Source organism: Bacillus rossius, chromosome 2 (genome assembly GCF_032445375.1).
Source record: "Bacillus rossius redtenbacheri isolate Brsri chromosome 2, Brsri_v3, whole genome shotgun sequence".
Classification (NCBI taxonomy): domain Eukaryota; kingdom Metazoa; phylum Arthropoda; class Insecta; order Phasmatodea; family Bacillidae; genus Bacillus; species Bacillus rossius.
In genome coordinates, this window is record NC_086331.1 from 68,800,385 (window position 1) to 68,819,084 (window position 18,700).

General features: G+C 36.4%; 1 protein-coding gene across 14 annotated transcripts in view; it reads right to left on the bottom strand.

The window, feature by feature from the left end:
• Nucleotides 1-18,700, bottom strand: part of LOC134529350 (sarcolemmal membrane-associated protein-like) — a 236,039-nt gene that overhangs the window by 93,972 nt on the left and 123,367 nt on the right. For all 14 annotated transcript variants that reach the window (XM_063363326.1, XM_063363327.1, XM_063363324.1 and 11 more), the window contains one exon: nucleotides 17,807-17,934. In XM_063363326.1, coding sequence (XP_063219396.1) covers nucleotides 17,807-17,934 — 128 coding nt within the window. The remainder of the gene's footprint in view (nucleotides 1-17,806; nucleotides 17,935-18,700) is intronic.

Below are 18,700 nucleotides of genomic sequence, written 5' to 3' on the forward strand. Positions count from 1 at the left end.
TAAAGTATTTGGAATTTCTTATCTCTGCCGGTTTTAATGAAAAGAGGAAGTGAAAGAGCATATAATAAACATAATTTCAGATTTTTAGAATTTCGCAAATACCGCTACTCTACATGTTCAAAATTAAAAAAATTCGATATCTCCTAAAGTATTTGGAATTTATTATCTCCGCCGGTTGATTTGAAAAGAGGAAGTGAAAGAGCATAGAATAAAAGTATTTTCGGATTTTTAGCAATTTTTTTCGCATATATCGCTACTCTACATATTTACCATTAATTAGATAAATGACACTAAAAAATCAGTATGTTGCTGGAAAAAAATTTTTCCTGTAAAGTCTAGAGAAATGATTCTTTTTAATCACCGAGTTAATGATACACATATTTATTAATACCTGTATACTCAAATTAGTATTTCATGTAAATTTTACGTAAACATAATAACCACAATATTTGAAAACTAAACTAATACAAAATGTAATTATTTCCTGCCATAACATTCCATGTTAGAGTTGTAAATGCCAGCTCCTTGCAGTTAAAAGAAAACTACTCTTTCGGTAACATAGCTGCATGTAATTAATGATTTTGTCAGATAATCAAACATCAATATAGTTTTAAAAGGAAAGCCAAAAAAATTAATGCACATTACAATGATATTTAAAGCCATTTGTAATAAGCTTATCTATGACTGTAAAATGTATTTACACAGTTATCATATTGTGCAAATGTGATATATAACATATGGGGGAAAAAAAATGTGAAAGAGTTTTTCAGTACTTGCCAGTGATGTGAAACATCTAACCTTGGTAACAAGCAAATTCATGTTGTGTAATGTTACAAATACACTTTGATACGAAACTCTGACACAAAATTTAAAGAAGAATTATTTAAATAATGCCCATCTTGATAAATATATAAGTAAATTTTGATTTCAACTACATTTCTGGACACGAATCACACATATTTTTCACACCCGTCGCTATAATTCGCTGCCAAAGAAGCTATGTCGACTATTAATTAATTTTATTAGTAGACCAAAATTTTAAACTATATTATAACAAAGTGGAGGTTTAACTTATAATTGTAGGGGGTAGTTTAATATCAAAGAATAAAAACACAAGCTGATACACAAGAGCAGATGGTATTTTTCTTTGAGGGAAAAAAAGACATAACAAAAAGAATTGAAATCAATATTTTGGTAGAGCTGTGAGAGGATTTATGAGATTAAGACTTAAATCAAGGATATGTTTCCCTCCTCTACAGGAGGTTCTAGGGTATGACTTCTAATTATTCGTAGAGGTTTAAATACAAGAATTAATCTAAATGATTTAAAACTTAATTATATAAAGATAAACATTAATTATAAAAGAGATAAAGATTAACAATATCAGTCTTATAGATTTCAGGTTCTGAAATAATTACTTATGGTGTCAGTATTCATTACATTCTAAATAACGGGACCAGTTGTGATTAAGGGAGTACCAGAACTCTAATGAAATAGACATATCTAAACTAGGCATTTAAATAGACTTAACACAAGATATTTAATTACGAAGTTACTATCGAGTGAGTATTAGATATAAACTTATATGAGCTAGATCTTCTCGTACGTTCTGGGGCTTACTTGCCTCTGTTCTCATTGTAGATTTAACTTGCCATTTTACCTTTAAACACTTAAGGTGAACTTAATTGAACAGATACCTAGGTGGCCAGTGCCTGCTCAGTCATTCAAAACTTTACATCATGAAACCCACACCGAATCATCAAACTATTAACTCATTACCAGGATGGGCAGGAGCCTGCTCAGTGAGGCATGAGCTCACAAACTCGCGCTTAAAAAGCATCTGCCACCCGTCCTACTTTCTAGAAGGTTTTGGCACAGCCGGCCCCAAATTTCACAATCAGGTTACAAGCTAGTTGAGTGGACCCCACGTTGCTCATGCCACAAGGGACATTGCTCTAAGTTTCGCCACAGAGCGACCCAGAAACGTCAGCATGAGGCAGCGCCGGACGAGTGGTCGGGCTCATGCCACACATCGGTATGTGCGACACCAGCACGACCCCTGCCCGGGCCCACCACGGGCTCCCGTTACCGAGTTACCCCACCGGTCAGCTATGGCGACACCCAACCAGCCTGCACCAAGAAAAGACAGAAATTTAAAGGCGGCTATACCAAAAAATTCTGGAACACGGCAATATAATACAAAAACAAATAAAAGCAAAAACCCCTTGAAAAAATATAAAATCCCGGCTTTGGACCTGATTTCGACAAGGAATTTTACTAAAATACTGCCAGTCTTGTTAGAATTCTTTAAACAATTAAAACTATAAAGTGTATCTCTGTAAACTTTGGTTTGCACCATCAGCCACAGATGGCAGCACAGTAGTTACACATTTTTGTTCCTTGATTTTTGTCGCATTCACAAAATTATTCCCACCAAATGCAGTATACTGAGAGCTAAGCTGTAACAAAAACAGGAACGCACTGGAAATTTTTTTAAATGTAGGCAGCTTCATCAGACTCAGATTACTGAATGTGATAAAAACAAAGAATGCCAGATTATAGAGTGCCAACTGTATCCAATTTGTCACACATCCTAATTGTTGATGCAAATGCCTTGTATAATAGGTTCTAACTGAGCGTTCATGTTTACCTGATAATTTGTTGTAGATAATTTTTGTACATCTGTGATATGACTAAATCTTTCAAAAAAAGTAATACATTATGTATAAATTGCAAAAACACCAAAAAAGATTGTCATAAAGTCAACTGCATGAAAAATGTCAACAGGAAGAATAATATACCTTTTTTAAAAAAAACATACACACATTTAGAGCAGGATATAAATAGCCAAAAAAGTGAATATGATGCACCTGTAGATAAACTTACTGCTGGCCCTGACCTAATATCCCCAATTTAGTGTATGAATTTCACAATGAAAACTGAGGCATTGTGTGTAACCGGGTAAGAATTTCATAGTGTTTTATTAGCATTCGTATTAAGAAAAAAATTAACACAGTACACCAATCCCTTACTTAGCACGTCTTCAGATTGCGCGAATTTATTTAGCGCAATGTTAATTTCACTGCCCCAGTTTTGAATAGCACGTCTGTATTTTCAGTTAGAGCGAAATCTCTGCAGGCAAAACAAAAATTTGGGCATGAAAACACAAAGCTTGTTTCAACTTCGGTAAACAACAGATGTGCCATGGCATACAGTTAGCCATACAAGGGGGGAATAAATGCACGCGCTTGTCTGACTACGCTATGGTATGTTGTACAAACATCAACTATGGCAAGTTCAGTTGCGGCTACGAAATGTAAAGGACCAAATGTTTTTACGTCCGCGCGTATGCCACCATGCCGTATCGTTGTCGCCTGGCCACAGACTGGGCCGTAACTCAGTCTAGCCAGTGGCAGGGAATTCACACAAACAAAAGCAATGTCTGCCCATTCATCTGCTGGTAACTGTATGTGCATAATCACCTGCAGTTGGAATCATAGTGGAATCATGGCTTCCAAGTGAGAGCATAATGCAGCGTGTTCAAGTATTTGAGACAAAACTAGAAGTATTACGGCATGCAGATTGTCATGAAGGCCACACATGATGGTCGCACTTTAGTTTTAGGCAAGTCAAATGGGCGCACAATCGTATGAAATAAGGACTCTATCAAAAGTTTATATAAGTCTGATGCTGTTGGTTGTACTAGCAGGAATATATTTGACATTAGATACCAGAGCAGAAATGAACAGATGATTCACATGGAAAAGGTTGTTTAAATGTTTGGTTAAAAAAAATTATCATTGGCCTGACAGGATTGGTGTGAACCAGGTGGTGATAGGCAAATGAACACTTTAATTTTTTAAAAATTAAAATGTAATTATCTGGACAGTAATATTGGTTTTACTGTCAGTGAAGGATTCTTTGGAAATGTACGACGTGAGTTGAAGGTCATGCCCGGGCGGGCAAGTCAGCCAGCCGATTGACGATAAAGTACATAACCATGTATTTCCCATTATGCGGTGTCGTATTTATCATACAAAGTGCAATGGGAGGCACATAAAGACAAATGTGTGATATTTATCATTCAGTGTTATTCTATGCATTTATATTAAGTAAAGTATATTTTCCTACACAATTTTGGAACATATTAAATAAATTAACCTTGCTATTTATGGAAACTAATGCTTCAAAATATGCGATTTCAAATAACACAAGCATTTTTAGGGATGCCTTTTTCGTGCTAAGTGAGGGATTGGTGTATATATTATGGTTTGGACACCGACCGCCTATCTTATATTTAATCCCCAGCAGAACCGCCCCTCGGACCTTTTGAATAGCGCGGATACAGGATAGGGCAAAAGGTGTGTATCATGTTTTGAACGGCTATTAAAAAAAAAACAGAGCAACTTACAGAAATGGAGATTGCATGCTATTGCAGCCATAGTCTGAAGTAGCTTGGCTTCTGTGTTGTAGCCGCGTCCAAGGCAAATATATCACCGACATTTCGGTTGACATTGCAATCGCCATCAGGGTAGAGTTACCGGGGCCTGTGCTGATCGGATTGAAGTGTTTGTGACTTCTTCCTGTGGGGTAACCTCAAGGAAAAGGTTTTCAAACATAATTTTCACACCTTGAAAGAACTGAAGATGCAAATTTGGAAGGAAATATCCGCTTCGCTCCTTAAAATGTGCCGAAAAACAGTCTAAGGGTTCCGAAATCATCTTCACCAATGTATCGCTGCTGATAGCCACTATCTTCCTGATGTGATCTTCAGAACTTGGTAAAAAAATGGGGATGTATACTTATTCCAATAAAATAAACCTCCTTTCTATAAATTGCTCCATTTTATAAAATAATAACTTTACAAACCAATACACTCTTTTTGCCCAGCCTGTATAATTTTGGTGCTTCTCGGACAATGTGATTGCTTCCTTTCCCTCTCTTTCCCTCTTTTCCCCTCCCTTACATTATTCCTTATTTCTCCCCTTTTTCCCTCCCCGACCAAGTAATAGTTTCCCCTCTACACCTGCGCATTCAGAATTGGTAAGCTGTGCTGGTTATGATTTAAGTATAGAGGTTCTTCTTTGTTACGTCCTTAGAGCGGCAACACGCCCCCAGCGTAGCCAGCATCTGCAGTAAATTTGTAGGTGCATGACAACAGCATGCAATGTAAGTGCTTCTCATGTAACTATTATTGTAGTTTTGGGTCTTGAAAAAATTCGCTTTTGGAATTGCTCTGACAAAAATTTCTTTTGAACATAAATGTATATTTTACCTGCTTTAGTGTTAATGATGGCTTTGGGTTGCAGAGTATGTCAGGTAATGATTTGTGTATGTTCGTGAAGGCTCAAAAGGTGAGTCGGCTGTCTTTTCACTGTAGAGTTAGTTTGTCATGTGAGCCGGTATGTTGTTGAGAGATTTTGTAATTTAGGTTTTCACAGTTTGCGTTTTGTAACATTAAGCTTCATGTTAATTATGAGGCTCTCACGAGCTCTGGCAAGTGTACTGCTCCTTTTGACCATATGTATCTCTGTCGACAGCTTGGCGCCGGGCAAAACTTGTAGGGCAGAAAACGACATTGCACACGATTTGTAGTTTTGGTTCACTGTTTACACTGCCACGTTTATATATGCTGTAGTTAAGGAATCTTATATTTGTTTGTGACAAAAGCTTGTAATCATTTGAGTCCTGGGTCCCTGATCATGTATGCGCAGTGTATCGACAAGATATAGCTAGGAATGCATCTTTTTATTTGTTCAAGTTCAATAAAACAACATAGTTTGGATCTGATGTTCTGATTTAATACGTTTCATGCCTGTGTGTTTCTAAGATTTTGCTAATTAACTTGTCATGCACATACACTTCAGTAAACCACTTAGATGCAAATATTGGGGCTAATTCAAGGCTCACTCTTTTTGTACTTTGTCACGCTAGTCCAGCAAGGCAAGAATACCTCTTGCACTGGTTTCAATTTTACTAAATAAATATCTCCTATACTAAACTGGAATCAGCATACCAAAATAACAGAAATAAAATACCAAGATTCAGAATTGAATCAGAACTGGACAAATTAAAAAAAATCCCTATTTTTTCTCATACAACTGAAATATTGCCATATTTTGATCTTGTATCTTGGATTCAGACATGATGAAAAAACAGAAAAAAACAAAAATGGTAAACAAAAAAGTTTTCTAACTAAAAATACAATTGTTTCTGACAACCCTGCATCAAATAAATTTCAGTAGAATTATCACTAGGACTCGAACTTGCATAGCTTCATCAAAATATATATAACACCATATTATAATTCTTGACTAAAAATAAATTGGAATAGACATAATTTATTCACTAATACCTGACACACAAACACCTTAAGATGGTTTTATTTAAAAACGAAAAAAAAAAAAAAAAAAGACTGACTAATTTATTTTTCCACACCCTACAGTAGTTTATGTACATTTAATTTACCAGTTTACTATCTTGTAAAAATGTTGAAAAGGAGAAATCAAAGATATATAATTATAAACATGCTTTCTTAATGTTATAAAACCAATGATGTTTTACCATGGAACTAAGGCACAGATGGTTGGGTAAAAAGGGTCCTCGATCACGATGACTCAGGTTTCACTCACATGACATGAATGTCATAGATATGATACCTGCTCTTGGTATGACTTAACTTACGAGCACCAAGTGATTTGGGCATTAATTGGTCTCCTGGTTAATTTTATTCACACCAAATAAATAAACAAATAAATAAATAAATAAATAAATAAATAAATAAGCTTCTCTCAGGGGCATGAACTGGATATCATTAAAGTTTAACCGTTTTATTTTGCCTTCTTCTGTATACATTACTCGCAGATTACACATTATTCAATTCATCTCCATTACTCTGGTTCCCCCTAGTTCACATCCATAACGACTGCACAGCACATTACACAGGCCTGCCAACCTATTAACACTATTTACACACACGAACTACTAAAACAGTACATAACACCTCCTCCTTCTTTAAGTTATTTGACAACATAATCCTTGAATCTACCTGGCCATTGTATCACACGTCTGTGAAATGTTCTCTTACTACACTGGACCTCCCCTGCTGGATCCGGTCTTGCGAATCCTCGGAATGGACTTGATCTTGGACTCACAACTTGACTTGTTTCTTCCCTATCCAACACTGGTGGCTGCTGTTCATTCTGGTTCTCTTGCTTGTCCATCCCACGATGCTCATAATTGTTGACCTCCGTTGAATGCTGGTCTGCTTGTTGATCCTTCGTCTGCACTGGCAATAATCCTCCTAAACCTTCTGAGCTCTGTTTCAAAGCCCACCTAGTCACACTGGAATGCCTGAGGATTTTTTGCTGCTTAATGGTACTCTTTTGTCCTTGTGGGGTGGTCATCCCTTTTCTGTGCAACAGTTGGTCCACATGCTGCCTGTATGCTTTTCCCTCATCATCTGTTTCTTCATATATTAGTCTCCCACAAGCTGCCTTCATAACACCAAATAGCCACTTTCCATTCCCACTATAGCTATGGAATAGCACTGGATCGTTGACATGGAATTGCTACAAATCTAGTTCTCTGGAAGCCTCTTGTAAAGACTGGGCCCCTTTTCACCTGTCTGACTACGAATCTGATCCAACACTGTTTGCAGTAGCCTTCCCATTAACCTCTCAGCTGGAGTGGTTTGTGTTACAGCACACACTGTTGTGCGAAGAGCAAAAAGTGTCCTGGTTAGCCTCGTCTGCCAATCTCCGTTACACAGCTTCATCAACATCCCTTTAACTGTCTGTGCCATGCGCTCAACTTGCCCGTTACTTGATGGGTGAATGGTGTTGATTGAACCAGTCTGATGCAACTTCATTTTAAAACGACCTCATTTCTAGCGATACAAAAGCTGTACCATTGTCTGACACTATACACTCTGGAATGCCATCAACACTAAATATTCCTCTTAACTCTGTAATCACTGCAGCCAATGACACTGATGGTACTAACTTCACCTCAGGCCATTGAGTAGGTATGCATCTACAAGTATAAAACATCTTTCCTTGAAAGGGTCCGAAGAAATCTATGTGTAGCCTAGTCCAAGGCTTTTCTTCAGGAGGCCAAGTAACATCCTTTATCTTTGGTGGATTTGCTCTTAAACTCCAGCATTCACAACACTGCCCCACAAACTGTTCAACGTCGTGATCTATTCTAGGCCACCACATGGAGAATCTTACCACTTATTTTGACAGTACAACCCCATTGTGGCCTGCATGCAGCATTTTCAGGCGGTTCCCCCATACCACTCACTGTAGGTATAACTACCTGGTTTCCCCATAGCAGGCAACATTTGTACAGTGATAGTTCATTTTGACGACTCCAGTAAGGGTGAAGCTTGTCAGTAATCTTCCCTACCGGCCAACCAAATAGCATATTTTTCTTCATGTTGCTGAGAACTGGATATTCATTTGTCAATATAGCCAATCTAATAGCCTCTAAAGCATTAAGACATCTGCTGGGATGTTAATAGCTGAAGTAGCCATAAGGAGTCTACTAAAGGCATCAGCATGTAAGGGCTTCCAGCAACTTTTCCAACCCAAAAAGTAGGAAAAGTAGGACTATTTTATCAAAAAGTAGGGAAAAGTAGGAGACCTATTTTCGCATCATTTTTAAATGGCATATAGTTCTAGCAATGCCATAACACATGTCTTTATGATTTTACAGGAAATAAAGCATATTATTACTTATTACTTTTTAAATAACCCCAACCAAATGGCCGGTTAAGCTGAACTCAACTTCTGAACCTATTATGATTAGAAGATTACAACTAGTAGGTAGTAATATCATTGGAAACTGATTAATAGTCCTAGACTTGCACAATTTTAAAATAGAAGTTAAAAATACTGTTCCTAAATCTGAAATAAAATCTAAGGCATACAAAGCTTTGACTCAAAACCCAGAACACAAAAACAATAAAAGCCATACTCCTAAGACCCTATCCTATTGTAGACCATTCCAAAGAAGTTGAGTTCACCCTGGATGAGGTATGGCCTTTATTTGTTATAGTAAAATTTCCATAGTTTAATGTAACTGTTATTTAGATATAAAAGATAAAACAATATAGTATAATGAGCCTAACACAAGTTCCATATTTTAACATATTTTTCTGAAAACTTAATAATATATGAATACGAATCTGGCACAGAATTAAACAATAAAACATTGTAAAAGAAAATGCAAAAAGTAAATTTTGCAATACAATGTTCATTAAACTGTCATTGTATCTAAAAAAAAAATATATATACATATCAATAAAAACAAGTTACATAGGTACTAAAAAATGCAAGACCCTTTCCAGATTTGAACCACAAAATGTTTTGCCACAAGTGAATTTTATTTTAACTTGTTTTTAACTTCTTTTTCTTGGAAGCTACTGAGAAATATTCCAGTAATGTTCGCTTGTTCTTTTCCACTTCTCTTTGTTCAACTCGTATTCCTTTTAAGTTTGACTTGCTTTCTTCCACCTTCTTAATTGCTGCTTCTAGCATGGTTTGTCCTATCTTCGCTCCTTTCATATCATTATTAATCAAGGCATTTCTTACCCTTGTATTAGCTTCTTCCATCATTTTAGTGTAATTTTTTATGTCCTTGTCAACTTCTTCCTCTTTCTTCCGTAGAGTTTTTTCTTTCTGTATGCTCTCTTTGGCTTTTAGTGTTTTTTCTTCACATTCATGTTCTCTTTTTCGTTTCTCTTCAAGTTCTTTACTCTGTTTTTTTTCTTCAGCTTTCTTCTTTAGTTTTTCAGCTTTCATTAGTGTTTCCTGAGCAATTCTCTCTTGATACGACCTGTATGCTACTTGACCCTTTCTGATGAAATCTTTGGTTATGGGAACTTTGTGGGGAAGATTTTAGAATTTTCTCAGCCCATCTTCGGTAGATTGAAGCCCACTAACACTCGCAGCTGACAGACATGATCTGTTTGATGTGAGGAAATTACTGGTGTCAGAAAATCCCCGCTCGACATCAGCATTACCATGGGGGAGAACAAGTATTGATTTTACCAGCCTTGTTAACTCTGGAAATTTTTTTCCTCCAAGTGAATTTTGTAAAGAAAAATTTTTCCCCAGCAGTGATCTATTCTTGTGCTTCTAATGTTTTCAGAATATTCTTCCTTTTCACTTGAATGTTCTCCACCACTCTCCTCTTCAACATGCCACTCTTCTGGGATATTCTCACACTGTAGTATTTTCCATTCATCACTAATAGCATCTAAATCCACACGTGGAACCAACTGTACAGATTCTGCAAGACTTTTCATAGCATTACTTGACAAAAGATCATGCCTGTTCTTCAAATTGAGACAAGACGAATTTCGTATTATTGGATTCCCCAACGGTAGTTTTGAGATGGCATGCTGCATAACCTTATGGTAGAATTTCCTCATCGAGTACAGAATAACTGTCTGAGTTTCTTCTTCCATCTTATCCAAAACTTTCCTTGTCTCATAGCCAACTTCTAGTTCGGTGCTGTCCAATTCAATCTCTGAACAAGGAAACTTCAATGATATAATGTCCTGAAATGACCTCTTTTCCAGTTCGTTAGTTTTTACAAAACATCCTAAATAACTTCTTACAAGTAAGCAAATTTCTTCATAAAACACATGTATTAGAAGTTCTTCTCCCTGAAACAAAACAAGAAACTTTTCGAAAGGTCTTGAAGCATAAACAATGAAATGCAACTGAACAAGAGTTTTCAGAGGAGTGTCTTTCAAACACTTCAAAATTCTTGTGTATCGTGTATTGCTTGACAAAGTCTTATCTCGCTTTGGAAGCTCTCTGATGAAATACTTTTTCAGAGCTGGCCACTGGCTTATGACTCTCTGTGCGGCTGGAACCAAAGTCAATCACCGTGTTTCAACATGCTTTAGGAAAGACAATTCATCTAGTTCAAGATCAACTTGAATCTCATTCATCTCTTCTTTCCTCAGAGGAGACAACTTAAAGAAGATGTGTACATCAATAATTAAATCAACTACCTTTTGCCCAAATTCTCTGACATCTTTCCCAAAAGCATTATGAACCAAATGCAAAGGACATGTTCCTATATCTAAAAGAGAAGGTAAATCTAGAGCTTTCTTACATTCACAAATAGCAGCAAACACTGCTTTATTAACATTTGGGCCATCACTACCCAATGTTACAAGATCTTTGAGCATCAAGTTGTTTTCATTCATTGACTTCATTATACACTCTGTAATATCTTTAGCTTTTGCTTGCCCCATGATATGAGTACTTAAGTGATTAACATTCACTTTGTTGTCTTCCTTAGACCAATATCTTATCTTGATATCTAGTTGCTTCTTGATCTGCTTATTTGTCAGTTCATCATATGAAAGAGTAAATGGCGAGCAGGAACTGTTTAGATCATTTACTAGGAGAGAATGTAAATATGGACCAGTGGCTTCGGAAACCATGTAAGACACTTTCGATTTACTCATTTGAAATTTTTGAGCTATTGAACTGTCCGGAAACATTTCCCTAAATGTATCACGAATAGAATTTGAAGAAGCATAACTTAAGTTTGAAGCCGCTGTTTTTAAACTCCAGATAAGTTCGGCTTTAGTGACACTGTCTTTTTGTGACCATAATGAAATTGATGATGTAGGACCAGATGGACCACTTTGCACAACCACCTTCTGTATCTGTTTTTGTGTTCCACTAAAAACATCTCGAGTTTGAGATAAATGGAGTTTTGTTTCAGAATGACTCAACCCCCTATTATCACATTTCACTGATTTCTTGCAGAACTTGCAAAAAGCTTCAAATTTTGAACTAGTCTTTTGACACCATTCTTCCAGAACAACACCATTTGAGTCTTTAACCTTCAACCAGTCTTCTGAAAATAAAGTTTTCTGACTAGGCATCTTGGCTGGTTACACAAGATTATATATCCGAAACAAACATAAGTAGGTAATTTAGAATAAATAATTTTTATATCAGCACATTAAAATCCACTTGCTATGTTGTGTTGTCGTTTCGTTGTGCCCACCAAAAAGGCTAACGACTGTTGGTGGGCATGTTACAATACAAAATAAATAAAAAAACAAACAAATCCTTGATAATGGCGTTGTAAGGAAAATACAAGTTTTAAGTTAGAAGCATTATTTCAAATATCTCCACCACCCACTACTACATTAAATTTCTAGCATGGTGCTTCAACAGCATAGGGCTGGAGCACCAAGAAAAGTGCCCCTCAGTTAATCTTCATTGGGGCTGACATGAAAATAATTTACTTACCTACTTGGATACTTTGACTACACTTCAATTGGCAAATGATGGCAAAAAGTAGGAAAAGTAGGACATATTTAGCAAAAGTAGGACCATTCCTACTTTTCTACTAAAAAGTAGGAAAAGTAGGAAAAGTAGGAAAAGTAGGTGGTCTGGAAGGCCTGCATGGCATGTCCTATCCGTGTACTTGGTCTATGGACAATATGGTAATCATACATAGGCTACAGCGTAACAATCTTGGCGATAATATGTCAGGAGTCTGCTTATTGGGGTCCAACAGCCGAAAGAGTGTCTTATAATCTGTCACAATGGCGAATGGCCGTACTGTCACATACTGCCAGAACTTTGTAACCCCAAACATGATAGCCAAGTCCTCCTTATCGATCTGGGAATAATTCATTTCTGCTTTGTGTAGGGTCCTTGACCCAAAAGCAATGGGTGCTTCATATCAATCCACCTTCTGTGACATGGGCCAGTACAGTATCCAGCCCATGTTCTGAAGCATCACAAGTTAATATGATAGGCTTCCTTGCATCATAACGCATGAGCACCACGTCTGACTGCAGAAGTTCTTTAGCTGCACTGAAAGCATTATCATGCTCTTCAGTCCATTCCCACATTTTTCCATGGTCCAGCAGTCGATGCAAGGTTTCCAATACGCTTGTTTTGCCAGGTAGGAATCTCTCATAGGAATCTCTCATAGAAGTTCAACAAGCTCAAGAATGCCTGTTATTCTTTCTTAGTTGTAGGTGCTAGGGCCTTGTGGAGTGCCCACTTTATCATCAGTCGGGTGTATACCAGTGAAATCAACCCTGTACCCTAGAAATGTCATTGATGTGGGCGCAAAAACACACTTTGGTCACTCAAGATGCAGCCCTGCCTCTTCAATTTGCTTTAGCTGTAGCTTCTGTTTCACCCGTAGCCAGTGGTGTTATTCATTTGGTTCTGTAACTAGTATATAATCCAGCAAGACCACAACCCCAAGAATTCCTGACAGCAAGGTTGACATTAAATGCTGAAAAATAGCTGGTACATTACAAATGCCAAAAGGTAATTGTTTTACCTTAAAAAACCCTTTCATGGTATTTACTTTTAAGAGTTCTACTGTAGTCTTATCCACAGCCAACTGTAAGTAAGCTCAGCTAAGTCCAACTTGGTAAACACTTTTCCTCCTGCTAAGTTGGAAAATTCCTCGGTTATGGTAGGTAGAGGGTGGATATTTTTCATACATATCACACTGACAGTACATTTAGTGTCCCTACAAATCCGTACTGATCTGTCAGCCTTGAGAACTTGTACTAAGGGTGTTGCCCACTGCAAATAAGCCACTGGTTCATAAACCCCTAGTTAAACTAATCTATCAATGTCTCTCTTTACACTTTCTTCCAGGGCAAAACATACAGGTGGACTTTTGCAAAAACACCAATTTGGGGTGTAAGGATACCTATTAATTGGTAACATTGGGTTTACTGGAGGGGCATTCACCATTGTGGCGGTCAGAATATATTAGGGTTCCCACAATATTTTTATTTTGCCAGTTTTCCTTATTTCCCTGTCCCATCTAAAATCTTTTTCCTTTTTTGAGCAGAATAGCTGGCAGAATTTTCCAAAAATGTTTTACTACACAATTTACAATCTTGCTGTTGTTATTTCCATCAAAGCTATGTAACTAACACTGCCAGATAAAAATAAATAAATAAATAACACAGTATACTCTCGATTATCCATGTTAAGTGGGACTTACCAAAGTCTGGAATAATTTAAATCCTGTAAAAAACCCGGATAATTTGTTTCACTGCAAGGCCGCCCTTGAATTTGAGCCACACCAAATATTTGTCTTTAGTATAATTGTAAGCATAAGTAAAGTCTTTGTTAGCTATGTCACAGCTTATTGGAACATAAAACAATATGGCACTGTGTCGCCATGCTATTTTTCTCTATCTGCTGGAGAACAGACAGTCACCCACTCCTCTCTCCTCCTCCTTCCTTGTATTTAATTTTTCTACTCTTCAGCTGCAAATTATTTTTTCCCATTCCTTGTCCTTTCATAAAACTAGCATGCAGAGAAACTTGTGCTAGACCGGAGGAATAAATATATCACACTTCAAAACACCAATTCTCTGAGGCATGTTTTCCACTGTAAGTTTCTATAAATCAAAGAGAGATAGAGCAATATGTGTGCATCTTGCGGAGCTGTGGCTGCAGAGTTCGTCATGAAATGTTGTAATTACTAGCGTTGGAAATAAATATCATGAGAAAATGATATTTCTGGCATCACAAGAACCTGTCATGATAAGACACATGAAGATTGCCGCCACCAGTTCCCACTCATTTACAAGATCGAAGAGGGAAAGTTAACCATGCAAGCATACATTCTGACTAGTCCCCCTGTATTTGTTTGAATAAAATTTTAAACAATATATTATTGATTGTGATCCACACAAAGATTATAGATATTTAATTGTGCTTCAAATTATTCCAGTTGATTGTACCCAATATCTTTATTTAATATTAGTAAAAATCAGGTAAGGATTATTAACAGCAAACAAATTTTAGACTACAAAACTGTTTTGTTTTAAGATATTAAGCTACAACATAATATGTTACTAATATTGTTGTGTAAATGAGATATCAGTTTCCCTGTATTTTACAGGTTTTTAAGATACCTTTTCAATTCACTAAGTGTTTCCTGTTTTCCTAATTTTCCCTGTTTGGGGGAAACCTGTATATGTACATACATATATTAGGTGTATAATATAAACTGTTGTAAATAAATTATAAATTTTAATGCTTGTTTGCTGGAAATACCATGTTGTTGGTGGAGAGTACCCACCATTTTTCCAATCCTTGTTGTGAACACATCACAACAACATTCACTGCAGTATTAAAAAATATACATGCAGAAATTTTACATAAAATAAGTTCAGTCATACTAAACACACTTTGGTTTCAGTTTTTGAATTTATACTTCTTTAGGGGCATTGTTGGGAGTGAAATTTTAGCTTTTAGCTGCTCACACTCATATGCGAACAAAGTATTTGCGAACGGAATTACTTCCAAATGGAAGTTATAATTGTTTAGGGGCATTGTTGTGAATGGAATTTTAGCTTTCAACAGCTGCTCACACGCATGCGTGAACATAAAAACTTGTGAATAAAAATACTTACAAAAGTAATTCATGATGCACGGTAGCCATCGGTAGCCATCTTGACTAATGTTTCTCTGTGAATTTGGTGATACGTAAAAGTGTATAGTACGAATTATATACCAATGTGTTTGTGGTTATTTAAAATGACCATAACATGTTTGGTTATTGAATTACAGTGCTTTATTGCCATGGTAGCAATTGTTTCATGTAAGATGTATAATTTGACCTAAATTTTAGTGGATAAAGACCCTTTAATAATAGCACTGTCTCAGAGAATGCTCTTGTGATGTACCAATGCTAAACACTGCCTATATACATTTTCATGCACTCATCAAATATTTGCATATTATGGTTACTTTGAAATATAGAAGCTTTTGTTTATGTTTCCGTTAACCAATTTTGGCACATTTTATGTATTAAAAAATTGTTTCAATATGTAGGCCTGTTAATTATGTTGATGTATCTAATGAAAGTACCGTATTAGCTCGCATAAAGGCCCCGCCTGCGTATACGCCCCCCCTCCATGTTTTGTAAACATTTTTGAGAAAAAATTTAAGAACGTGTTTTTCTGGGTTTATCTGAGGGCAGGGCAGCTTGGCATGCATCAAACAGCAAGCCATGTATTGTGAGCGGCGGGAGGTGATTTTGTAAGCGGCAGTGACACAGAGACTGGTATTATAGTTTGTCCGCTCTCAGTAGGACTGTCGTGAGGTGTGACAGACGTACGCAGTTAGTGTATCTCAAACGACATAAAGATAAAGAAAGCTGGACTCCCGCGCGTGTGTTGATGTGCAGTGTTGTCGGGGAAGAAGAGGGGAAGAAGAGGAGAAGTGAAGGAGGAAGGGAAATGGTGTCTGGTTGGCTGGCTAGCTGGCAGGAGGGAGGTTAAGCCACGCCTCTGCCTCACTCCCCCCCCCCCTTGCCAAAGCGCTGCCTCTCCCCCCTGCGGACTCGCTGCCTCTCTCTCCCTCCTGCCGCGTCGCTGCTTCCCCCACCCTCCCTCATTTGAACAAAGACGCACGACTTGCCAGTCGTTCCGCCAGCTGTTTCATTTAATTAAAATTTAATTGGCATTTAAATAAGTTGTGGCGGTATTTAATTTTGCTTTTATTAAATGTTAGTTTTTCATACCTGAAAAAAAGAAAAATCTTTTTTTTCCTCCAAATTCGCGTATAGGCCCCTTTTTGGAGTCGAAAATTTGGAGGAAAAAAAAGGGGGGGGGGGCCTTTACGCAAGTAACTATGGTACAAATAGTGAACATGTAGGTGACAACTAATGCTTGTTTTCATTCACAAGCACATTTTCAGCCAGCAAGATTTTGAGAGTGAGCTTGTTTTAAAGAGACATCATGTATGCTTGTTAATAATATGTTAATTTTATGGAATATTCTTTCAGTGATAATATTTTTAATGTTGCTAATATAACCTAAACTGTTCAAATAAATTTAAAAGTATTTTGTTCTGTGTTAAAGCTAGTTTATGATTCAGTAATTGAGAACTAGCAATACGAATAAATCACAAGTGCAAATGCTTTAAACTTGATGATGAAATTTTTACTTTTAAACTAGGGCTGTCCGGGATCCCGAAATTCGGGAAACGTTTCGGAATCACTACAGTTTGTTTTTCATTCAGGTGGCAAACAATACTCAAATTTTTTTTGGATTTTTAAAGTTATTTATTTGGAGGGTGTTTATTTTCACTACATTCAGCAATGTAAATTTAGAGAAAGCTAATACAGGGAAAGACTGTTTACATAATTGTTCAGATACATAACCAACACCTGCATTATTAGCTAATTGTTTTTTACCAGGAAGAGAACCAGTCAAGTAGTTACAAATACGTAACTCTAAAACCGCACACACCCAACACAGTGCCCACCCAGTGCCAAGCTTCGTTCAAAACGTGGTGAAAGAACCTTTTGTGGATAAGATAGAAAACATTCCACCGCAAGAATGGACTCATTATTCTGACATGCCAATACATGTTTTTTGGGTAAATAATACACAATCTCCTCCCTCCGTAAACTGTCAACGATGGCAGCTCTGGCAATTATCTCCTCACACTCACTGACGTCGCTATAAACTTTAGGCTCTTTTACTCAAGCATGTAGCCTATACAATGGACAAATAAACATGTATTATGTAAAACAGATTAATATTTATTTTTACTATCTCACTTCACTCTTTTTTGTCATTTTACTTTAATCAAATTTTATCATGCATGTTAACTCTCAGTTTCTTAATCATGCCAAAAAGTATAACTTCTAATGCATGTACAAAAGTTTGTTTTTTCAAACCATATTGATTTAAACAACAAAGGTTCTAATACTAAATACAAGTAAACTGTATTATAATTAAAACTCTTTGTGTTGTTTGTACCTGCATATTTGTATCATTAGATTCTGCTTGTACTCTTGTTAGTTCCATCTCCAATGACTGCAGTCGCTCCTGAAGTTGAATAATTTCTTTACTCTGATCATCTCTGCATGGTAACTCTTCAATTTTTGCTAGAAAAGAATATTCTATACATTATCATACTTGTCACCATCAAATGATAACTAAAACTAATGTTACATGAAAACTTGTTACTGTTAAAAATAAAAACCCACAAGAAAAATGTGTGTTATTTAAACATCACCAATTTAAAAAAATTTAAAATTTTCATGTGAATATTTGGTCTTGTAAAATATTTTCAGAATGCTTTGCGTAGTCACATTTATGGAAAGTATATGTGCAATTTGTTTAATTTTAAGGGTTTCTCTTTTCTTTATTGCAATTGCAAGTACTGCAGTGAACAAAAATGGCCTATTTGTGTGACAAAATTAGATATGGCCACTATTACTGCTTTTTTCAAGTTGCACTATTGGGAACCAATTTTTTTCTTTCTTTGTAGTATGTTCTGACAAAATTGTGTGGGCAATTCAAATTAATATAATCTCTATGCAGTGTTTCAATGCCTAAATTCACTTAAAAAACACTGCATCAAAGATTACAATCCTACATAAATCACTACATTAAAAAATAATCACTAAAATAAACATTGAAGCGCCTAAAAACCAACACACTTGCCATGCTAATATGCCATACTTCTGATGGCAATATGGTGGTAAAGTTCAGACACACATTGATTCACCTTTAAAACTTAGTTACCTAAGTTTATATAGTAAAACATTGGTCATTGGCTATTGAACCTAAATAAAAATGAAAACAACATAATATTTTGCATATATTTTAAAATATTACCATGTAACCATACCATAGCTAGGACAGGCT